At 45.2% G+C, this 20,291-nt stretch overlaps 1 protein-coding gene and 1 non-coding gene across 7 annotated transcripts in view; both read right to left on the reverse strand.

Annotated features, from left to right (window-relative positions):
- Positions 1–3,878: 3,878 nt before the first annotated feature.
- Positions 3,879–20,291, reverse strand: part of LOC138757100 (UPF0729 protein C18orf32 homolog) — a 30,745-nt gene continuing 14,332 nt past the window's right edge. For 4 of the 6 annotated variants that reach the window (XM_069923874.1, XM_069923871.1, XM_069923873.1 and 1 more), the window contains one exon: positions 3,879–4,403. In XM_069923874.1, the coding sequence (XP_069779975.1) occupies positions 4,299–4,403 (105 nt within the window). In that variant the 3' untranslated portion in view covers positions 3,879–4,298. Of the gene's footprint in view, positions 4,404–7,549; positions 7,706–20,291 lie in introns of those variants that run through there. The other 2 variants (XM_069923876.1, XM_069923875.1) reach the window with 1 other exon arrangement.
- On the reverse strand, positions 6,998–7,104 carry LOC138759674 (U6 spliceosomal RNA). Its single transcript, XR_011355017.1, has one exon. It is a non-coding gene; the product is annotated as a U6 spliceosomal RNA (small nuclear RNA).

Raw genomic sequence — 20,291 nt, forward strand, 5'->3', positions numbered from 1 at the left:
TTACATATGTTATATTTAGGCTGGGGAATTTATTAGTTTTACAATGTTATAGAAATTTGCATAGTAACCAGTGGGCATTGTTATAAAAGGGGGGATTTTGAATTAAAGTTGAAGGTGAATTTTTAAAATAAAGTAATTGTTCATCTTTACCCCTGTATGATATGCCTTCTTTGTGGTTGCTGGTTTGATCTTGTAACAATACCTAACCATTGGCGACTTTGTAGCTGTTAGTTAAATTTAAAATGCCTGCATTTACGTTGCACATATGAGGCACCGTCATGTCATATTCTTTTCCCATTTGGAACTGGCAACACGGTTCGCCTTTTTACACTCACCCTGCATCACCTCTGATACTACCTCACTTGGCAGATAAAAGACGGGTCTAAGATGATCTCCCAATCCGCCTTTTTCATGTTTATACAGGTAAGCGATGCATATTAAAGGTGGATTATACCCGACTTGAAGTATCAGTGTAAAAAGGGTATCTGGTTAGGTCTGTTGTTTAGGAGTCTGATGGTAGCAACTATTCCTGAGCCTGGTGATACGATTCTTGTGGCACTTGTACCTCTTTCCTGGTGGCAGCAGTAAGAACAGAGCATGTCCTGGGTGGTGTGGATCCTTGATGATTTCTGTTGCCCTCCAACAGCAGCATTACAAATTGATTTTATTGATGATGGGGAGTTTTGCTTGTGATGTGTGGACTGTGTCCACTACCTTTTGGAGGGCTTGATGCTCAGAGGTATTGGTGTCCCCATACCAGGCTGCGATGCAGCCAGTCACCACACTTTCCACCACACAGGTAAATGTTCGCCAAGGTTTCTAATGTCATACAAAACTTCTGAGGAGGTAGAGACGTGATGTGCTTTCTTCATCATGCCATTAGTATATTGGATCCCAGAAAGGTGCTCCAATATAGTGACTCCCAGGAATTTATATTTTCTCACCCTCTCCACCTCTGACTCCCCCAATGATTCTTGACCTTTCACTTTCTCTACCTAAAGTCTACAATCAGCTCCTTGGATTTGGTGATATTGAGTGTGAGGTTGTTGTTACATCACTCAGCCATGTTTTCAGTCTCACCTTTTTTCTCTTCCTAAAATCTACAATCAGGTCCTCTTTTTTTAATATTTTTTTCCCAAAATATACATAATAAAATCTTCAATATCACAATATATTAAACTTTTTCTTACAAACAACCAATAAAAACAAAGCAGTCCCTCCCTCCCCCTTTCTATACATACAGATGTGCACACTGTCAGAGCTTACATACCTTTTAAATATATAGAATTGGGGAAATCGCGTTTGGATATGTATAATTGTAACATTTATATTCCTTTCTGTTACTGTATTTAGGTCCAGGTACAGCTGCCAGACCTTTACAGAACTATCATATTTATTGTTTAAATTATATAATTGTTTTCCTATACAGCTTGAGGAGCTACAGAGGAAAACGCCTGACTCAGGTTAAGATGAGCAGGAAGAGAGTTTTATTCCCTTCCCAGCCAACTTTTATGTCACTTCCGTTGCTCAGTTCGCAGGCTTCAACCCTGAGGTGGAGGGAATCCAGCGCCATCTTAGCTCAGACCCCCGGGACGCGTGGTCGGCTGCCATTATGGGGACAATTCGCTTGTGAAACCCCGGTCTCTGGCTGCCGCTACACAACTGATCATTTCCACAGTCCATTATACTATGAGAAGAGGGGAATCAGACTTCCAAGTGATGGCAATACATTTTTTTTGATACTGCCAGTGCTATTTTTATAAATGAGGTTTGATATTTATTCAATTTGTTGCTTATTCCATAAGATTACCTCGTAGATAAAGCTCCGGGTCACCTGTGAAGGCCACTCCTGTTATCCTGGTTAATTTTTTTGTGGTGTCTTGCCTAAATGGCCTCATTTTCACACATAACCATGTAGTATTTGTGACAGAGTATATAGAGGTGTTTGGAAGATAAATTGGGAAAGGTTTCTTAGAGCAGGTCACACACAGACACTTTAAAACACAGAATTTTTGCAGGAGCTTTTGCAAGTGTTCCGACTCATGATGGACTGTTGTTTGCAAAAAGGCAACAAATGTAGCAACAGGCAGTAGCAGATTTACCTGGAAACAGAACTTACTGTCTGGAAGGTCATGTGATCTTTGCAGGAAGAGACCGGGGCTTCACAAGCTTTGCTCTCAGAGGAGCGAGTGAGAGAGAGAGAGGAGAGACACAGATATCGGTTACAGAGGGACAAGCTGGCAAGCTTTGGAAGACGGCCTGGTCAAAGGAGAGGACTGGCTGTCTGGTGTTTCCCTTGGGAATAGGAGAAACAGAAAGGAACTCTGTGGTGACCTGAAACAAGAAAAACTCTCGCTGAAAACCAACAAGAACCTTTCTGAGTGGTAACCAATTACCTGTTAAGCACTAAAGCCTAATGAACTTTATTAATGTTAACTTCAGTGCACAGTACAAGAATTGCTGCAACCAGTGAGGTTGGACTGTGAACCAAAGAACTTTGCTGAACTTACACACACACATTACACACAAGTGCGCTTAGAATTAGAAGGGGGTTTAGTGAGTCAATAGAGATAAGTTAAAGTTTGAATCTATTTTTCATGTTCAAAGATAATTAAAAGCAACTTTTGTTTAAGTAACCCTTTGTCATAATGCATATCTATTGCTGCTGGGTTTTGGGATCCTCTGGACTCGTAACACATGAAGAAAAATTCCTGTTTCAGTCCCATATTTGAAACACATCTCTGAAATTATGGCTTTTGATCTATGTGACTTTTGTGGGGTAAGATATAATTGGTGAAAAAAATTATACTGAACCAATCTATATCTTGCATTTATTATTGTTGTCATACTGTCCTTACACCAAACTGACCAGCTTCTTTCTGAAATCACCACACCAAAGTCCGACTCCCATCTCTCTCTTGACCTCTTTAACCCTGGTTTTGCACTATTGCTCTGGAGAGCAGAGTACATTTTTATTATAAATTTGGGTGCATTCCCCATCCAGAATGTTCGTTCTGTTTCACTAATGTCAGGTGGGGTCAACATTGGTCCCCATCTTTCTCTTCAGAATGATCTAAGCGAGAGAAAACAAAAGAAGGTCCCATTGGCTACTCTGTATTTGTTTTTTTAGTTGTTTGAAAGACATGAGTTTCTTCTGTGTAGCAGTCTTTAATATATCTTATGCCTTTGTCATACCATGACTTTAATATTCTATTGCCTGTTCATAGGCAATAACACATTTTTACATACTCATGCTTTTATTGATATCCCTACATTTGTTTCCTATACATTCATTAATTTCTCGCCATGTTCTGATCATATGCATTAGAATGGGATTATATGTCATTTTTCTAGAGATTTGACACATTTATAGATAAAATCCATTGTTTCCCCCTCCTCCATTGAGTGCATCCCCATCTGAATCCAAGAAAGGGGGGGGAGGGGTTCAGTCTTCCACAAAGACAGCTGTGAGAAATCTAGGCTGTGCTGCTAGGTAATATTTTTTTAAAATCTGGAAGTCTAAGTCCTCCCAGCCCGTAGACCCATGTCAGTTTTTCCAGTGTGATTCTTGGAACCTTATTATTTCATAGGAACTGTCTAATATGATTGTTTAATAATTTAAAGAAATTTTTTAGGTAATTGAATGGGCAGTGATTCAAAAAGATACTGTAGTCTTGGCATCACTTTCATTTTGACGCAATTAACCCTTCCCACTAGAGTAATTGGTAAGTCTCCCCATTTTCTTTTGACACCTACTTTGATGAATGGGTCAAAGCAGAAACATTGGTTATGTCTCTTTATCTTGAGTTTTTACTCTGTACTTTTAATCAATTGCATAGCTGGTACCAATTGACAAATTGAGAAAAGATAAACACAGATTAAAGACAACTTAATGAAGCTGTTTAATATTCAGATTCACCTGCATTATAACCAGTTATATTCAAGAATGAGATACACACTTACTGAACCACATTCTTGGTTTGATCCAAAACTACAAGGGAATGTATTTTTTCTTCAAATTTAATCAGGAACCATTTATCTTTACTAATTACAGTACAATTGTAGAATCAGTTCTCAACCAAGGACAAGCATCATCAATGAAACAATATCTCTATTGGATGGTAGAGATCAACCAGCACCCCAAAACTGGAGCATTACAGAAAGGAAACTATTAAACTGCATGTTATGAGATACAATACAATTGATAAAACATTATTGGAAAACCTACTGATTAATAGAACTACTTATTCTTTTAAATATTGCTATCAACAAATAAACAAGGCCATTTCTTGAAGGTCTTAATCAGTCTTTTTGTCTGAAGTAACTTCTGATCCTTGTGTCTTGATGTCATTTGCCTCTTTGTTGTTGCAGCTCCCATCTCCCTTCATAGATGAACTGTCAGACTAAAGAAGAAACGAAGCTCATCAACAAATATAATGTACAGATGCAATGAGAGTCTTGCTGCACTGTCCCCGCATACACAAAACACACAACACAAAAAAAATTGAGGAAGGGAAAATAAATTAATATTCACAGTTGGAAATAAATTAGTGCAAACAAGAGCTGAATCAAGAGTCTTAAAATAATGTTATGGTTCAGGTAATCTGGGAAGATTCAAGAACTTGATAGCTGTTGGAAATAAACTGTTTTTGAACATGGAGGAGATAGACTTTCAGCTTCTCTACCTTCTGCCTGCAACTAGCAGGTAGCAGACAGAAGAGGGCAGGGCCAGGGTGACATGGGTCTTTTACGTTGTCTGCCTTCACATAGTGTCATGTGATCAATTGACAAAGGCCACTTAGGAGAAATTAAAATGAGACGTTTTTATTTTTCTTCACCTGTCAACATTGTGACTTGTAAGCCACCAAAGGGCAGCAAGGTTGGCGCAGCGGTTAGCACCAGCGACTGAGACCAGACTGGGATTTGAATCCCACGCTGTAAGGAGTTTGTACATTCCCCACCCCCCGTGTCTGCATGGGTTTTCCACGGGAACTCTGGTTTCCTCCCCTGTACTGGGAGTGTAGGTTAATGGGGTGTAAATTGGATGGTATGGACTTATGGACTGAAATGGCCTGTTAGTAGCCACCCAAATGGGAGAGTCATGTCCTCTTCCACCTTCCCATTTTCCAAATCAACATTTACATTTTTAAATATCGATATTACTAGAAATGGCAGCAATTAAATAACATAATATTTTGAGAGACAAGAATGTAGATGCTGGGAGAAGAAACAATCTGTTGGATGAACTCAGTAGGTTGGGTTGTGGAGGAAAGGGCCCTGAAGATAGGTTTTGACCCTAAACATTGACAATTCATTTTCCCTCATCAATGTTGCTTGACCTACTGTGTTCCTCTAGATTTTTATTTTTAACTTAAATTCCCAGTTGAATCAGTGTCCTTAGTGATCTAATTAGAGTTCTGCATCACAGTTCTGTTGTAGCTGGTTGATCAACACTCTGCCTCACAGTGAAAAACTTTTATTCAGCAGGAGTCAAACACAGAAACATTGATCGCTTTCTTATGCTGTGTTCCCTGAAGGATAAAGTGAATCCTGAGGTCTTCTATTGTATTGTGATATGTACTGTACAAACCAAATCAAATTTACTTGAAAGTATTTTATTAATCCAAATAACTCATTGAATGAGGAAATGAGAAACATCTAATCTTACAATAAATCTGTTTATAATTTGAGGCAAGTGTGTGGGGAATGTTGTGGCATTATACCAAAATAGGATAACATGACTTTTGTATAAAAAGAAAAAAATTATATCAACACAATAAAGCATTCATATGCGCCCAATATTAGGGCAACAGTGGGATAGTTATTTGTTTTTCATGGTTCATCTACAATTCCATCATATCCTTACATTTCTAGTTTTACAACAGATTTAGCCTAGAGCAGGGAAGAAATAATAAACTAAAAATCAAACTTGAAACAAACTGGCAAGGTATGAATAAAATTAACATTGGCATGCTTTGTGAATAGTGAAAAATAAAACAAACAAATGTCAGGGCAAGGTATTGGTGGGAAGGAGGATGGAGAGAGAATCATTACATCTGTTGTACAGATTTTAGACAGTTCCAAAAAAAAAATGCCTGAAAAGAATCTGGAAACTGTCATTGTATAGAACCCTGAAGGGGTTTTTAAAATTAGCAGGAAAAAAAAAACTGCTGAGCTTCCTGCAACAATTCTGAAACAGGGAAATTAAAAAGTTAGCTATAATTACAACCTGCAAAAATACCCACAAATTAGAACATCATAAAAGAGCTTTGAACATTAGTTATAATTGAAACTATCAATGGACTCCTCCACTTTGTCATGGACTCGAGCTTTTTCAAGTTAGTTAACTACCTGTAGCTTCTTTCAACATCAGTTCTACATTACTGCTGTACCTCGGAACCACATCATAACTATAGATTACATATTTGTGATGCAGGTGAAATTCTATTCAGCTTAAACAAATTACGAGTGCATAAAAATACACATTTTAACCACGCAAAAGATCAGATTTCTAATTTTGGTCTCTTTCCAGATTCAAAGCTGGCCACACAATGAAAATATCATAAAATTGTGATATTATCTTTTACCACTCGATACAGATGCTGCCTGACAGCAGCACATTTTTGGTCTTTTATTTTTATTAACATCAGCTCCAATATTGTTACCTTTCCCTACATGTTCTCATAGGGAGTGAGAGCTAAGTCAGTCGAGCATAGAAAAGGGTTGAGACGGATTGATCAGTCACGAAGGGAAGGCTTGAGGAGCCTGGTGGATGATACCATCTCCTCTTTTCTTGTGTTCTTGATACATTTTTATTTCATGCATTGAGTAACGAGCTTCACCACATCACTTACATTTAGTCTCCCTCAAAATCCACAACATAATAGACATTCCTGTTGTTCTCATCAACCTGTCCGGTCTCAGCAAGTTAAAACAACCTTTTCTAGCAATTTCTTTCTCTACGGATACTGCTCAACTTGCTATTTCCTTTTTTTTAAAAAATATGGAACGCTTCACCAATTTGTGGGTCATCCTTGTGCAGGGTCCATGCTAATCTTCTCTGTATCATTCCAATTTTAGTATATGTGCTGCCGAAGCGAGCACTCAACTTGCTATTTCCAACCTTCTGGCAGTGGTTTACATCTTCAAATGTTCTCTTGGACAGGGTCAGAAGTTGTGCTAGTACTTCAGGGTGAGGAAGAAAATTCTCCCAAGCTGCACACAGATTAGTGCATCTGGGCTCCTCGCTGGGAGTCAGTTAATAGTAAAAGTTTTAAAATCATAAGGAGAGATTGGAAATTGTTTAAACAGGAATTTTGTTTCTAGTTCAGCAATAATGTTTTAGTCCTTTCAATATTTTGACCATGTGATAAACGTATGGAACCTTAAATTTTCTCAGAGAATGAATGCCACTCGTGTGGAATTTTAAAGATAAAATGAAATACACTCAAGTTGAAGAGATCAAGGGAAATTTTACTTTGCTAAACTTTGTTTAAAGAAACACAGACTTAATTTTTTAGACTAAAAAAAGAGGCTATTAACACAGCAGAAAAGTATTTGGTTCCTTTATTAGTGACAGCTGGTTAATATTTCCTTCCATGGTCTGTGGAGCACTGATATTTATCTGTGCTAAAACTCTACAGATAGCAACTTCTGAGCTTTGACTTCACATGCTCTCACTTTTTTATGTTTGTTCTTTCTCCCCCTGTAATAATCATAAATAGAAAAGTGAATATTGGAAGTGGGATGTAAATGAATGTGGTGATAACCAGCAAGGTAACAAATACAGTAAACTCCCCAGTATCAATAGAAGTTTAAAATTGTAAAACTAAATGTTTTCCGAAGCCAGCGGAGCGCCCTGGCCTTGCCCTGCCCGCAGTAGCTTTAATAAAATGGTGTCGCCCAAGGTGAAGAGCGAGCCGATGCCACTCACTGCTGGGGCAACTCTCTCAAAGCATCTTTGAAGGCTTCAAATCAGAGCATAAATCAAAGCATTAAGTATAAGAGCTGGGATGCATTGTACAAGCCTTGAAAAGAAGGCTTTTGATGAGGTCCCACACAGGAGATTACTATACAAACTTAAGGCACACGGTATAGGGGATATGGAATTGAGGTGGATAGAGAATTGGTTGACAGATAGGAAACAGAGTAGGAATAAACGGGCACTTTTCGGAATGGCAGTCAGTTACTAGTGGGGTACCACAAAGCTCAATGCTAGGTCCCCAGTTATTTACAATATATATTAATGATTTAGATGAGGAAATGTTGAGGAACTTTGGGGGGCATCCGAGGCGCTCTAGTATTTGCCAAAGCCCTTTCCTACTCAAGGTGTCGAAGGCTTTGGTGAGGTCAACAAAGGTGATGTAGAGTCCTTTGTTTTGTTCTCTGCACTTTTCTTGGAGCTGTCTGAGGGCAAAGACCATGTCAGTAGTTCCTCTGTTTGCGCGAAAGCCGCACTGTGATTCTGGGAGAATATTCTCGGCGACACTAGGTATTATTCTATTTAGGAGAATCCTAGCGAAGATTTTGCCTGCAATGGAGAGCAGCGTGGTTCCCCTGTAGTTTGAGCAGTCTGATTTCTTGCCTTTGTTTTTGTACAGGGTGATGATGATGGCATCACGAAGGTCCTGAGGCAGCTTTCCTTGGTCCCAGCAGAGCTTGAAAAACTCATGAAGTTTGGCATGCAGTTTTGCCGCCAGCCTTCCAGACCTCTGGGGGGGATTCTATCCATAGCTTCTGCTTTGCCAACTGCACGAAAACCAACAAGGTCGGGTCAGATACAGCAATGAGCTCTCTGAACCCTTCTCCATTAACAATGGCGTGAAGCAAGGCTGCGTTCTTGCACCAACCCTCTTTTCAATCTTCTTCAGCATGATGCTGAAACAAGCCATGAAAGACCTCAACAATGAAGACGCTGTTTACATCCGGTACCACACGGATGGCAGTCTCTTCAATCTGAGGCACCTGCAAGCTCACACCAAGACACAAGAGCAACTTGTCCATGAACTACTCTTTGCAGACGATGCCGCTTTAGTTGCCCATTTAGAGCCAGCTCTTCAGCGCTTGACATCCTGTTTTGCGGAAACTGCCAAAATATTTGGCCTGGAAATCAACCTGAAGAAAACTGAGGTCCTCCATCAGCCAGCTCCCCACCATGACTACCAGCCCCCCCACATCTCCATCGGGCACACAAAACTCAAAACGGTCAACCAGTTTACCTATCTCAGCTGCACATTTCATCGGACGCAAGGATCGACAATGAGATAGACAACAGACTCGCCAAGGCAAATAGCGCATTTGGAAGACTACACAAAAGAGTCTGGAAAAACAACCAACTGAAAAACCTCACAAAGATTAACGTATACAGAGCCGTTGTCATACCCACATTCCTGTTCAGCTCCGAATCATGGGTCCTCTACCGGCATCACCTACGGCTCCTAGAACGCTTCAACCAGCGTTGTCTCTGCTCCATCCTCAACATTCATTGGAGCGACTTCATCAGCAACATCGAAGTACTCGAGATGGCAGAGGTCGACAGCATCGAATCCACGCTGCTGAAGATCCAACTGCGCTGGGTAGGTCACGTCTCCAGAATGGAGGACCATCGCCTTCCCAAGATCGTGTTCTATGGCGAGCTCTCCACTGGCCACCGAGACAGAGGTGCACCAAAGAAGAGGTTCAAGGACTGCCTAAAGAAGGCTCTTGGTGCCTGCCCCATTGACCACCGCCAGTGGGCTGATCTCGCCTCCAACCGTGCATCTTGGCGCCTCACAGTTTGGCGGGCAGCAACCTCCTTTGAAGAAGACCGCAGAGCCCACCTCACTGACAAAAGGCAAAGGAGGAAAAACCCAACACCCAACCCCAACCAACCAATTTTCCCCTGCAACCGCTGCAACCGTGTCTGCCTGTCCCGCATCGGACTTGTCAGCCACAAACGAGCCTGCAGCTGACGTGGACTTTTACCCCCTCCATAAATCTTCGTCCGGGAAGCCAAGCCAAAGAAAAAAAAAGAGATGAGGAAATAGAAAACAGCACTTCCAAGTTTGCAGACCACATGAAGCTGAGTGGGATTGTGTGCTGTGTAGAGGCTGTTAAGAGTGTGCAGGGTGACTTGGATAGGTTGGGTGAGTGGGCAAATGCATGGCAGATGCAATATAATGTGGATAAGTGTGTGGTTATGGAGGAAAGAATGGAAGAGCTGAGTACTATCTTAATGGTATCCAATTAGGAAAAGGGGAGATGCAAACAGACCTGGGTGTCGCTGTGCATCAGTCATTAAAAATGGGCAAGCAGGTGCAGCAAGCAGTAAAAAAGACGAATGGTATGTTGGCGTTCATATCAAGAGGATTCGAGTTCAGGAGCAGAGAGGTATTGATGCAGTTGTACAGGGCCTTGGTGAGACCTCACCTGGAGTATTGTGTTCAGTTTTGGTCTCCTTATCTGAGGAAGGACATCATTGCCATGGAGAGCGTGCAGAAAAGGTTTACCAGATTGATACCAGGGATGGAAGGACTTGCATATGAAGAAAGGCTAGAATGAATGGGCTTGTACTCTTTGGAGTTTAGACGATTAAGAGGAGATTTAATAGAAATGTTCAAAAAAGGGAATTGACAGGCAAGATGCAGGAAGATTGTTCCCAATGTTGAGCAAGTCTAGAACCAGGGGTCACAGTTTAAGGATAAAGGAAAAGTCCTTTTGGACTGAGAGGAGGAAGAATTTTTTCACTCAGAGGGAGGTGAATTTATGGAATTCTCTGCCACAGGAAGTGATTGAGGCCGGTTGCATAGCTATATTTAAGAGAGAGTTAGATTTAGTACTTGTGACTAGGGATATCAAGGGGTATGGAGAGAGAGCTGGAACAGGGTTCTGAGTGAATGATCAGCCATGATCAAAATGAATAGCGGTGTAGGCTTGAAGGGCCAAATGGCCTTCTTTTTCTTTGGCTTGGCTTCACGGATGAAGTGTTATGGAGGGGTACGTCCATGTCTGCTGCAGGCTCACTGGTGACTGACAAGTCCGATGCGGGACAGGCAGGTGCGGTTGCAAGGGAAAATTGGTTGGTTGGGGTTGGGTGTTGGGTTTTTCCTCCTTTGTCTTTTGTCAGTGAGGTGGGCTCTGCGGTCTTCTTCAAGGGAGGTTGCTGCCCGCCGAACTGTGAGGCGCCAAGATGCACGGTTGGAGGCGAGATCAGCCCACTGGCAGTGATCAATGTGGCAGGCACCAAGAGATTTCTTTAAGCAGTGCTTGTACTTCTTCTTTGGTGCACCTCTGTCTCGGTGTTCAGTGGAGAGCTCGCCATAGAACACGATCTTGGCCTACTCCTACACCAATTTTCTATGTTTCTATGTCTTCCTATCCTTGCCTACTAATACAAGTAGGGAGGAAGTATATTGTAATAAATAAATAAACAGACCAATAAATAAATGAATACACAGCAAGAAGTTAGGGAGTTTTTTTTTAAAAAGAGGTTTTTAAGTTAGTGTAAAGTTTTAAGGAGTGAAAGAAGGTTAGCAAGAGGGTAAAAGAGAAGGTGATGAGAGAGTAAGAGTTAGATTTAAAAAGAGGGAGGGATTTAAATATTTGGGGTAGGAGGTTGGTTGAGTTAGGAAGAAAAGTTTAGTTACAGAGTGGAGTTGTGAGAGAGTTGAGTTAGAGTATAAGAGAGAGTTAGTGGAAGAAGTTACAGTTTTTAAAAAAGGGTTAGAGCAAGCTGTTAGTATTTAGAGAGTTACCGAAGTAGTTAGTGAGAGTTAGAAAAACAGTTAAAGTTAAGAGGGGCTGGAGGAAAAGTTAGTTAATTAGTAAGAGAGTTGATTTAGGGAAAGAGAGGAGATGGAAGGCAAGGCAATGCTCCTTTTGTATGATGTGGGAGATTAGAGAAACTGGCAGCGACCCCAGAGACTTCACATGCAAAAGGACATCCAACTTCAGCTCCTAAATGAACAGGTTGCGGAACTGGAGCTGGATGGGCTTAGGAGCATTCAGGAGGCTGAGGGGGTAATAGATAATGTTATGCTTAAGAGACAGGAAGAGGGTAGTTGGATTATGGTTAGGTAATAAGAGAGGCAGAGCAGGTTTCCCTGGTAGGAGTCCCCCTGAAGATCAAGTATGCTGTTTTGACTACTGCTGAGAGGGTCGAGATACCAGACGAGTTGCAGTGATCAGTTTCTGACCCAGAGTCTGGTCCTATGACTAAGAAGGGAAGGAGTAAGAGGAGGCACAGGATTGTGATAGTCGATTCTACAGTTAGGGATATAGATAGAAGGTTCTGTAGAAGAGATCGGATATCTCGTATGGTATGTTGCCTCCTTGGTGCAAGGGTACAGGATATTATAAATGGTATATACTGAGACGTGGGTGTGGGAAAGGAGGAAGGACAGCCAGATATCATTGTGGCCCAATGACGTGGGGAGGAAGGATGCGGAATGTTTAGGGAGCTAGGTTAAAGGACAGGATCGCAGGAATGCTGCCAGTGCCATGCACAAAAAATGGAAAGGTAGTGCCATGGCTGAAAACATGGTACAGGAGGGGTGGCTTCAGATTTGTAGATAACTGGGCCACACTCCAGAGAAGGCAGGAACTGTTCTAGCAGGACGGTTTACATCTTAACTGGAAAGGGGCAAATATTCTTGCAGGTAAGTTTGCTAGTGTGGCTCCAGTGGGTTTAAACTCAATGTGAATGGGTAGGGGAAATCAGTGAAAGAATAGATGTAGGGTAGAAGGATGAAATTGAAGGCACCATTAGTAATCAATGGAGAGCAAGAGAAGATTTTCTTTAATATATTTATTTCAATACATGGAATTATGATGTGGTAGCCATTAGAGAACCATGGCTGCAGGAGGGGTGTGATTGGCAATATACATACTTCAGGAATGATAGAATAGGGGGAACACGAGGGGGAGGTGTTACATTGTTTGTTCGAAGAATAGTTTAGAGAGCTCATCTAGAGAGACACGATGGGTGGAATTGAGGAGTAGGAAAGAAATGATAACAGTTATGTATTATAGACCACCTAATGTGGAGATGGAACTGAGAGGAACAAATTTGTAAGGAAATAGCAGATCTTTGCAGTAAGCACTGGGTTTTGACTGTGGAAGATTTTAAACTTTCCACGCATTGACTGGGACGCCCATACTGTAAATGGGCTGGATGGTTGAGAGTTTATTGAATGTGTGCAGGATAGTTTTATACATCAATATTTCAAGGTACTAACTGGAGAAGGAGCAGTGTTGGATCTGCTATTAGGAAACGAGATAGGTGAGGTGACGGAGGTGTATGTTGGGAGCACTTTGGGTCCAGTGGAACTGTGGATAGTGAAGAAGGGTTTCAAAGCTTCCAGAGGGATTTAGACCAGTTGGAAGAGTGGGCTGAAAGATGGCAGATGGAGTTTAATGCAGATAAATGTGAAGGGTTGCATTTTGGTAGGGCTAATCAAAAATAGGACATACATGGTGAATGGTAGGGCATTGAAGAGTGGAGAAGAACAGAGGGATCTACAAATAATGGTACATAGGTCCCTGAAAGTGAATTCACATATCGATAGGGTGGTGAAGAAAGCTTATGGTATGTTGGCATTTATAAATCAGAGCATTAAGTATAAGAGCTGGGATGTATTATTGTACAAGGCATTGGTGAGGCCAAATTTGAGTATTGTGCAGTTTTAGTCATGAAAGTATAGGAAAGATATCAACAAACTGGAGAGAGTGCAGGGATTTACTGGAATGTTGCCAGGGTTACAGGGTCTAAGTTATTGGGAAAGGTTAAATAAGTTAGGCCTTTATTCTTTGGAGTGTAGAAGATTGAGAGAGGATTTGATGGAGGTATTTAAAATTATTAGGGGTATAGATAGAGTTGATGCAGGGAAGCTTTTTCCTTTATTAAAGAGGGAGATACAAATAAGAAGACACGAGTTGAGAGTTAGGGAGCAAAAATTTAGAGGAAACATGAGGGGAGACTTCTTTACTCAGAGTGGTGAGTGTGTGGAACAAGCTTCCAGATGAAATTGCGGAGGCAGGGTTGATATTAGCATTTAAGGAGAAATTGGATATGCATATGGACGGGAAAGGAATGGAGGGTGACAGGTTGAGTATAGGTTAATTGGGAGAAAGTGTTCAGCATGGACTAGAAGGGTCAAGTTGGCCTGTTTCTATGTTGTAATTGTTATATGGTTTATTAATATTATTAAGTATATTAGTGAGGCTTTATCTGTAAACTTTGGGGAGGGGGTTAATTATGATGGCAACACAGTTAGGATTCAAACTTTGTAAGTTAAGGGAATTATCCAATTAAAGTGAACTTTGTATAACTAAGACTACAATACAGATTTTTATTTCACATTTTGTACTGTCATTTGTCTTTTAAACTGTTTATTCTTAATGCATTGTAAGAGTTCATCTCAGGCAACCAAAAAAATTTGCATATCTGGCACCTGCAATCCCAGTAGATGCCAGATATTGGGTATTTTACTGTAGCAGACAATTACAAGAATCGGATTCGTTCCAACTCCCCTTGATATGATCTCTGAATTTTAACTTTGTACACTTTAAAATCAACACACAAGTGACTTTTGGGGTTTAGGAATCATGCACAATTATGATGCGGAGGTACATGGTTAGCCAGGAATAGGATGATTTGTAGATGGCCTTATTTTTTGCCGTTAGGCTGGACATTCCTATTGGATTGCAGGTTAAATATTTATAACATTTCCAAAGCGCAATCCAATCAACAGAGTCCATATGATGACATCATATTATATTTTCTTACAAAGAAAACCATCAGACTTTGTCACCTCTTAAAATATTCACTCATTTTCTTGTAATTTATTCATTCTCTCTTAAATACCCAACTACTCCCTGTAATTTTCCTACCATCCATCTGCACTAGATTAAAACTTGCTGCATTGAAGCGAGGTCCAAAATTATCTATGGTTGCCTCCAAAATTGATTAATCCAAATTCATAAATATTAACATCAGATGACTCCACTAGGATTGAAGAACAGGTGGAGAGAAATCAGCTTTAAAAATGAAAAATCAAGCTCTTTAAAAAAAATCTTCTATTTATAAAAAACTTTTAAATAAGTCTATCATCCTGTGCATCTTAACATAAAATGGCAATTTTATGTTGTTAGTAACTTAATCCCTACATTACATTATTTTCCCTGAAGGTAAATGTAACCATCCAATAGAACGTCATATCAGCAGACATCATGACCCCCCCCCCCCCATGCTTCAATCACAATACACATTGACTTTTATGGATGTATTATCTCACCATCTGCCGTGGCCAAGCAAGCTGGGACGTGGCAGCGAGGTCCTTGGGTCGTAGGTTTTATATCGGAGTGGCCTTCTCCTATGCAGGTTTCTTACCCGGGCTGGAGGGGTCTGCCTCCCCTCCTAGGTCGGTCCATACTGCCCGGACCGGGGCCGAGGCCGTCGCAGTTCACCCTGTTCCTGGACTGGGGCCACCGCCTCCCACTCCCTGCCCGGACCGGGGCCTCCGCCTGCCTCACTCGACCGAGGCCGGGGCCGCCGTCTCCCCCTTGCTCCTGCCCGTATCGGGGCCGCCGCCGTCTACCCTTCGCCCGGACCGGGGCCGGTGCCGCTGCTGCTCTCCCTGTGCCCGGACTGGGGCCGCCGTCTCCCCCTTGCTCCTGCCCGGATCGGGGCCGCCGCCATGGGTGTAAAGGGTGGGGCCAGTACTGCGCGCACTGCACTCCACCTAAAAGCTCCTTTGCGCAGGCCCGAGGACAGGTCCACGTCCTCCCCCTCCACGTCCTCCCCCTCCACGTCCTCCCCCTCCACGTCCTCCCCCTCCACGTCCTCCCCCTCCACGTCCTCCCCCTCCACGTCCTCCCCCTCCACGTCCTCCCCCTCCACGTCCTCCCCCTCCACGTCCTCCCCCTCCACGTCCTCCCCCTCCACGTCCTCCCCCTCCACGTCCTCCCCCTCCACGTCCTCCCCCTCCACGTCCTCCCCCTCCACGTCCTCCCCCTCCACGTCCTCCCCCTCCACGTCCTCCCCCTCCACGTCCTCCCCCTCCACGTCCTCCCCCTCCACGTCCTCCCCCTCCACGTCCTCCCCCTCCACGTCCTCCCCCTCCACGTCCTCCCCCTCCACGTCCTCCCCCTCCACGTCCTCCCCCTCCACGTCCTCCCCCTCCACGTCCTCCCCCTCCACGTCCTCCCCCTCCACGTCCTCCCCCTCCACGTCCTCCCCCTCCACGTCCTCCCCCTCCACGTCCTCCCCCTCCACGTCCTCCCCCTCCACGTCCTCCCCCTCCACGTCCTCCCCCTCCACGTCCTCCCCCTCCACGTCCTCCCCCTCCACGTCCTCCCCCTCCACGTCCTCCCCCTCCACGTCCTCCCCCTCCACGTCCTCCCCCTCCACGTCCTCCCCCTCCACGTCCTCCCCCTCCACGTCCTCCCCCTCCACGTCCTCCCCCTCCACGTCCTCCCCCTCCACGTCCTCCCCCTCCACGTCCTCCCCCTCCACGTCCTCCCCCTCCACGTCCTCCCCCTCCACGTCCTCCCCCTCCACGTCCTCCCCCTCCACGTCCTCCCCCTCCACGTCCTCCCCCTCCACGTCCTCCCCCTCCACGTCCTCCCCCTCCACGTCCTCCCCCTCCACGTCCTCCCCCTCCACGTCCTCCCCTCCACGTCCTCCCCCTCCACGTCCTCCCCCTCCACGTCCTCCCCCTCCACGTCCTCCCCCTCCACGTCCTCCCCCTCCACGTCCTCCCCCTCCACGTCCTCCCCCTCCACGTCCTCCCCCTCCACGTCCTCCCCCTCCACGTCCTCCCCCTCCACGTCCTCCCCCTCCACGTCCTCCCCCTCCACGTCCTCCCCCTCCACGTCCTCCCCCTCCACGTCCTCCCCCTCCACGTCCTCCCCCTCCACGTCCTCCCCCTCCACGTCCTCCCCCTCCACGTCCTCCCCCTCCACGTCCTCCCCCTCCACGTCCTCCCCCTCCACGTCCTCCCCCTCCACGTCCTCCCCCTCTACGTCCTCCCCCTCAAAAGATGCTCACAAACTCAAGCTAGCATGCTGGAACATCAGAACCATGCTAGACAAGACTGACAGCCACCGACCTGAACGTCGGTCTGCCCTCATTGCACATGAACTCCTCAGACTTGACATCGACATAGCCGCTCTCAGTGAAGTCCGCCTGGCAGATGTAGGCAGCCTCCAAGAACGCGGCGCGGGCTACACACTCTACTGGTCTGGCAAGCCTTCGGATGAACGACGCCTATCTGGTGTAGGCTTCATGGTCAAGAGCTTCATTGCCTCCAAACTCGAAAACCTTCCAACAGGCCTCTCGGACCGAATCATGTTCATGCGACTCCCACTTCAAAACAAGCGTCACATCACCCTCATCAGTGTCTATGCTCCAACCCTCCAGGCGGAACCAGCAGAAAAGAACAAGTTCTACACCGACCTGCGCAACCTCATCCAACGTACCCCTACAGCCGACAAGGTTGTCATCCTGGGCGACTTCAACGCTCGTGTCGGCAAAGACTCAGAAACCTGGCCAGGAATCCTGGGCAAGCATGGCGTCGGCAAGTGCAACGACAATGGGCGCCTCCTGTTGGAGCTCTGCGCAGAACAGCGGCTTGTCATTACAAACACCCTTTTTCAGCAGAGGGACAGCCTTAAGACCACCTGGATGCATCCCCGATCCAAACACTGGCACCTCCTGGACTACATCCTGGTGCGAGAAAGTGACAAACAAGATGTGCTCCACACCAGGGTCATGCCTAGCGCGGAATGCCACACTGACCACCGGCTGGTTCGCTGCAAGCTCAACCTTCACTTCAAGCCAAAGCCCAGGAACAATAAAGCCCCCAGAAAGAGGTTCAATGTTGGAAAACTGCAGTCAGACAAAGCGAGAGGAAACTTCCAGGCAAACCTCAAAGCAAAGCTCGACGTTGCAACCCGCCTCACGGACCCGTCCCCTGAAACCCTCTGGGATCAGTTGAAGACTACCATACTGCAATCCACTGAAGAGGTACTGGGCTTCTCCTCCAGGAAAAACAAGGACTGGTTTGACGAAAACAGCCAGGAAATCCAGGAGCTGCTGGCAAAGAAGCGAGCTGCCCACCAGGCTCACCTTACAAAGCCGTCCTGTCCAGAGAAGAAACAAGCCTTCCGTCGCGCATGCAGCCATCTTCAGCGCAAACTCCGGGAGATCCAAAATGAGTGGTGGACTAGCCTCGCCAAACGAACACAGCTCAGCGCGGACATTGGCGACTTCAGGGGTTTCTACGAGGCTCTAAAGGCTGTGTACGGCCCCTCACCCCAAGTCCAAAGCCCGCTGCGCAGCTCAGACGGCAAAGTCCTCCTCAGCGACAAGATCTCCATCCTCAACCGATGGTCAGAACACTTCCAATCTCTTTTCAGTACCAACCGCTCAGTCCAAGATTCCGCCCTGCTCCAGCTCCCTCAACAGCCCCTAAGGCTAGAGCTGGATGAGGTTCCCACCCTGGATGAGACATATAAGGCAATCGAACAACTGAAAAGTGGCAAAGCAGCAGGTATGGATGGAATCCCCCCAGAAGTCTGGAAGGCTGGCGGCAAAACTCTGCATGCCAAACTGCATGAGTTTTTCAAGCTTTGTTGGGACCAAGGTAAACTGCCTCAGGATCTTCGTGATGCCACCATCATCACCCTGTACAAAAACAAAGGCGAGAAATCAGACTGCTCAAACTACAGGGGAATCACGTTGCTCTCCATTGCAGGCAAAATCTTCGCTAGGATTCTACTAAATAGAATAATACCTAGTGTCGCTGAGAATATTCTCCCAGAATCACAGTGCGGCTTTCGCGCAAACAGAGGAACCACTGACATGGTCTTTGCCCTCAGACAGCTCCAAGAAAAGTGCAGAGAACAAAACAAAGGACTCTACATCACCTTTGTTGACCTCACCAAAGCCTTCGACACCGTGAGCAGGAAAGGGCTTTGGCAAATACTAGAGCGCATCGGATGTCCCCCAAAGTTCCTCAACATGATTATCCAACTGCACGAAAACCAACAAGGTCGGGTCAGATACAGCAATGAGCTCTCTGAACCCTTCTCCATTAACAATGGCGTGAAGCAAGGCTGTGTTCTCGCACCAACCCTCTTTTCAATCTTCTTCAGCATGATGCTGAACCAAGCCATGAAAGACCCCAACAATGAAGACGCTGTTTACATCCGGTACCGCACGGATGGCAGTCTTTTCAATCTGAGGCGCCTGCAAGCTCACACCAAGACACAAGAGAAACTTGTCCGTGAACTACTCTTTGCAGATGATGCCGCTTTAGTTGCCCATTCAGAGCCAGCTCTTCAGCGCTTGACGTCCTGCTTTGCGGAAACTGCCAAAATGTTTGGCCTGGAAGTCAGCCTGAAGAAAACTGAGGTCCTCCATCAGCCAGCTCCCCACCATGACTACCAGCCCCCCCACATCTCCATCGGGCACACAAAACTCAAAACGGTCAACCAGTTTACCTATCTCGGCTGCACCATTTCATCAGATGCAAGGATCGACAATGAGATAGACAACAGACTCGCCAAGGCAAATAGCGCCTTTGGAAGACTACACAAAAGAGTCTGGAAAAACAACCAACTGAAAAACCTCACAAAGATAAGCGTATACAGAGCCGTTGTCATACCCACACTCCTGTTCGGCTCCGAATCATGGGTCCTCTACCGGCACCACCTACGGCTCCTAGAACGCTTCCACCAGCGTTGTCTCCGCTCCATCCTCAACATCCATTGGAGCGCTCACACCCCTAACGTCGAGGTACTCGAGATGGCAGAGGTCGACAGCATCGAGTCCACGCTGCTGAAGATCCAGCTGCGCTGGATGGGTCACGTCTCCAGAATGGAGGACCATCGCCTTCCCAAGATCGTATTATATGGCGAGCTCTCCACTGGCCACCGTGACAGAGGTGCACCAAAGAAAAGGTACAAGGACTGCCTAAAGAAATCTCTTGGTGCCTGCCACATTGACCACCGCCAGTGGGCTGATAACGCCTCAAACCGTGCATCTTGGCGCCTCACAGTTTGGCGGGCAGCAGCCTCCTTTGAAGAAGACCGCAGAGCCCACCTCACTGACAAAAGGCAAAGGAGGAAAAACCCAACACCCAACCCCAACCAACCAATTTTCCCTTGCAACCGCTGCAATCGTGTCTGCCTGTCCCGCATCGGACTGGTCAGCCACAAACGAGCCTGCAGCTGACGTGGACTTTTTACCCCCTCCATAAATCTTCGTCCGCGAAGCCAAGCCAAAGAGAAGAAGAAGAGATCTCACCATC

The sequence above is a fragment of the Narcine bancroftii genome, chromosome 3 (genome assembly GCF_036971445.1).
Source record: "Narcine bancroftii isolate sNarBan1 chromosome 3, sNarBan1.hap1, whole genome shotgun sequence".
Taxonomy (NCBI): domain Eukaryota; kingdom Metazoa; phylum Chordata; class Chondrichthyes; order Torpediniformes; family Narcinidae; genus Narcine; species Narcine bancroftii.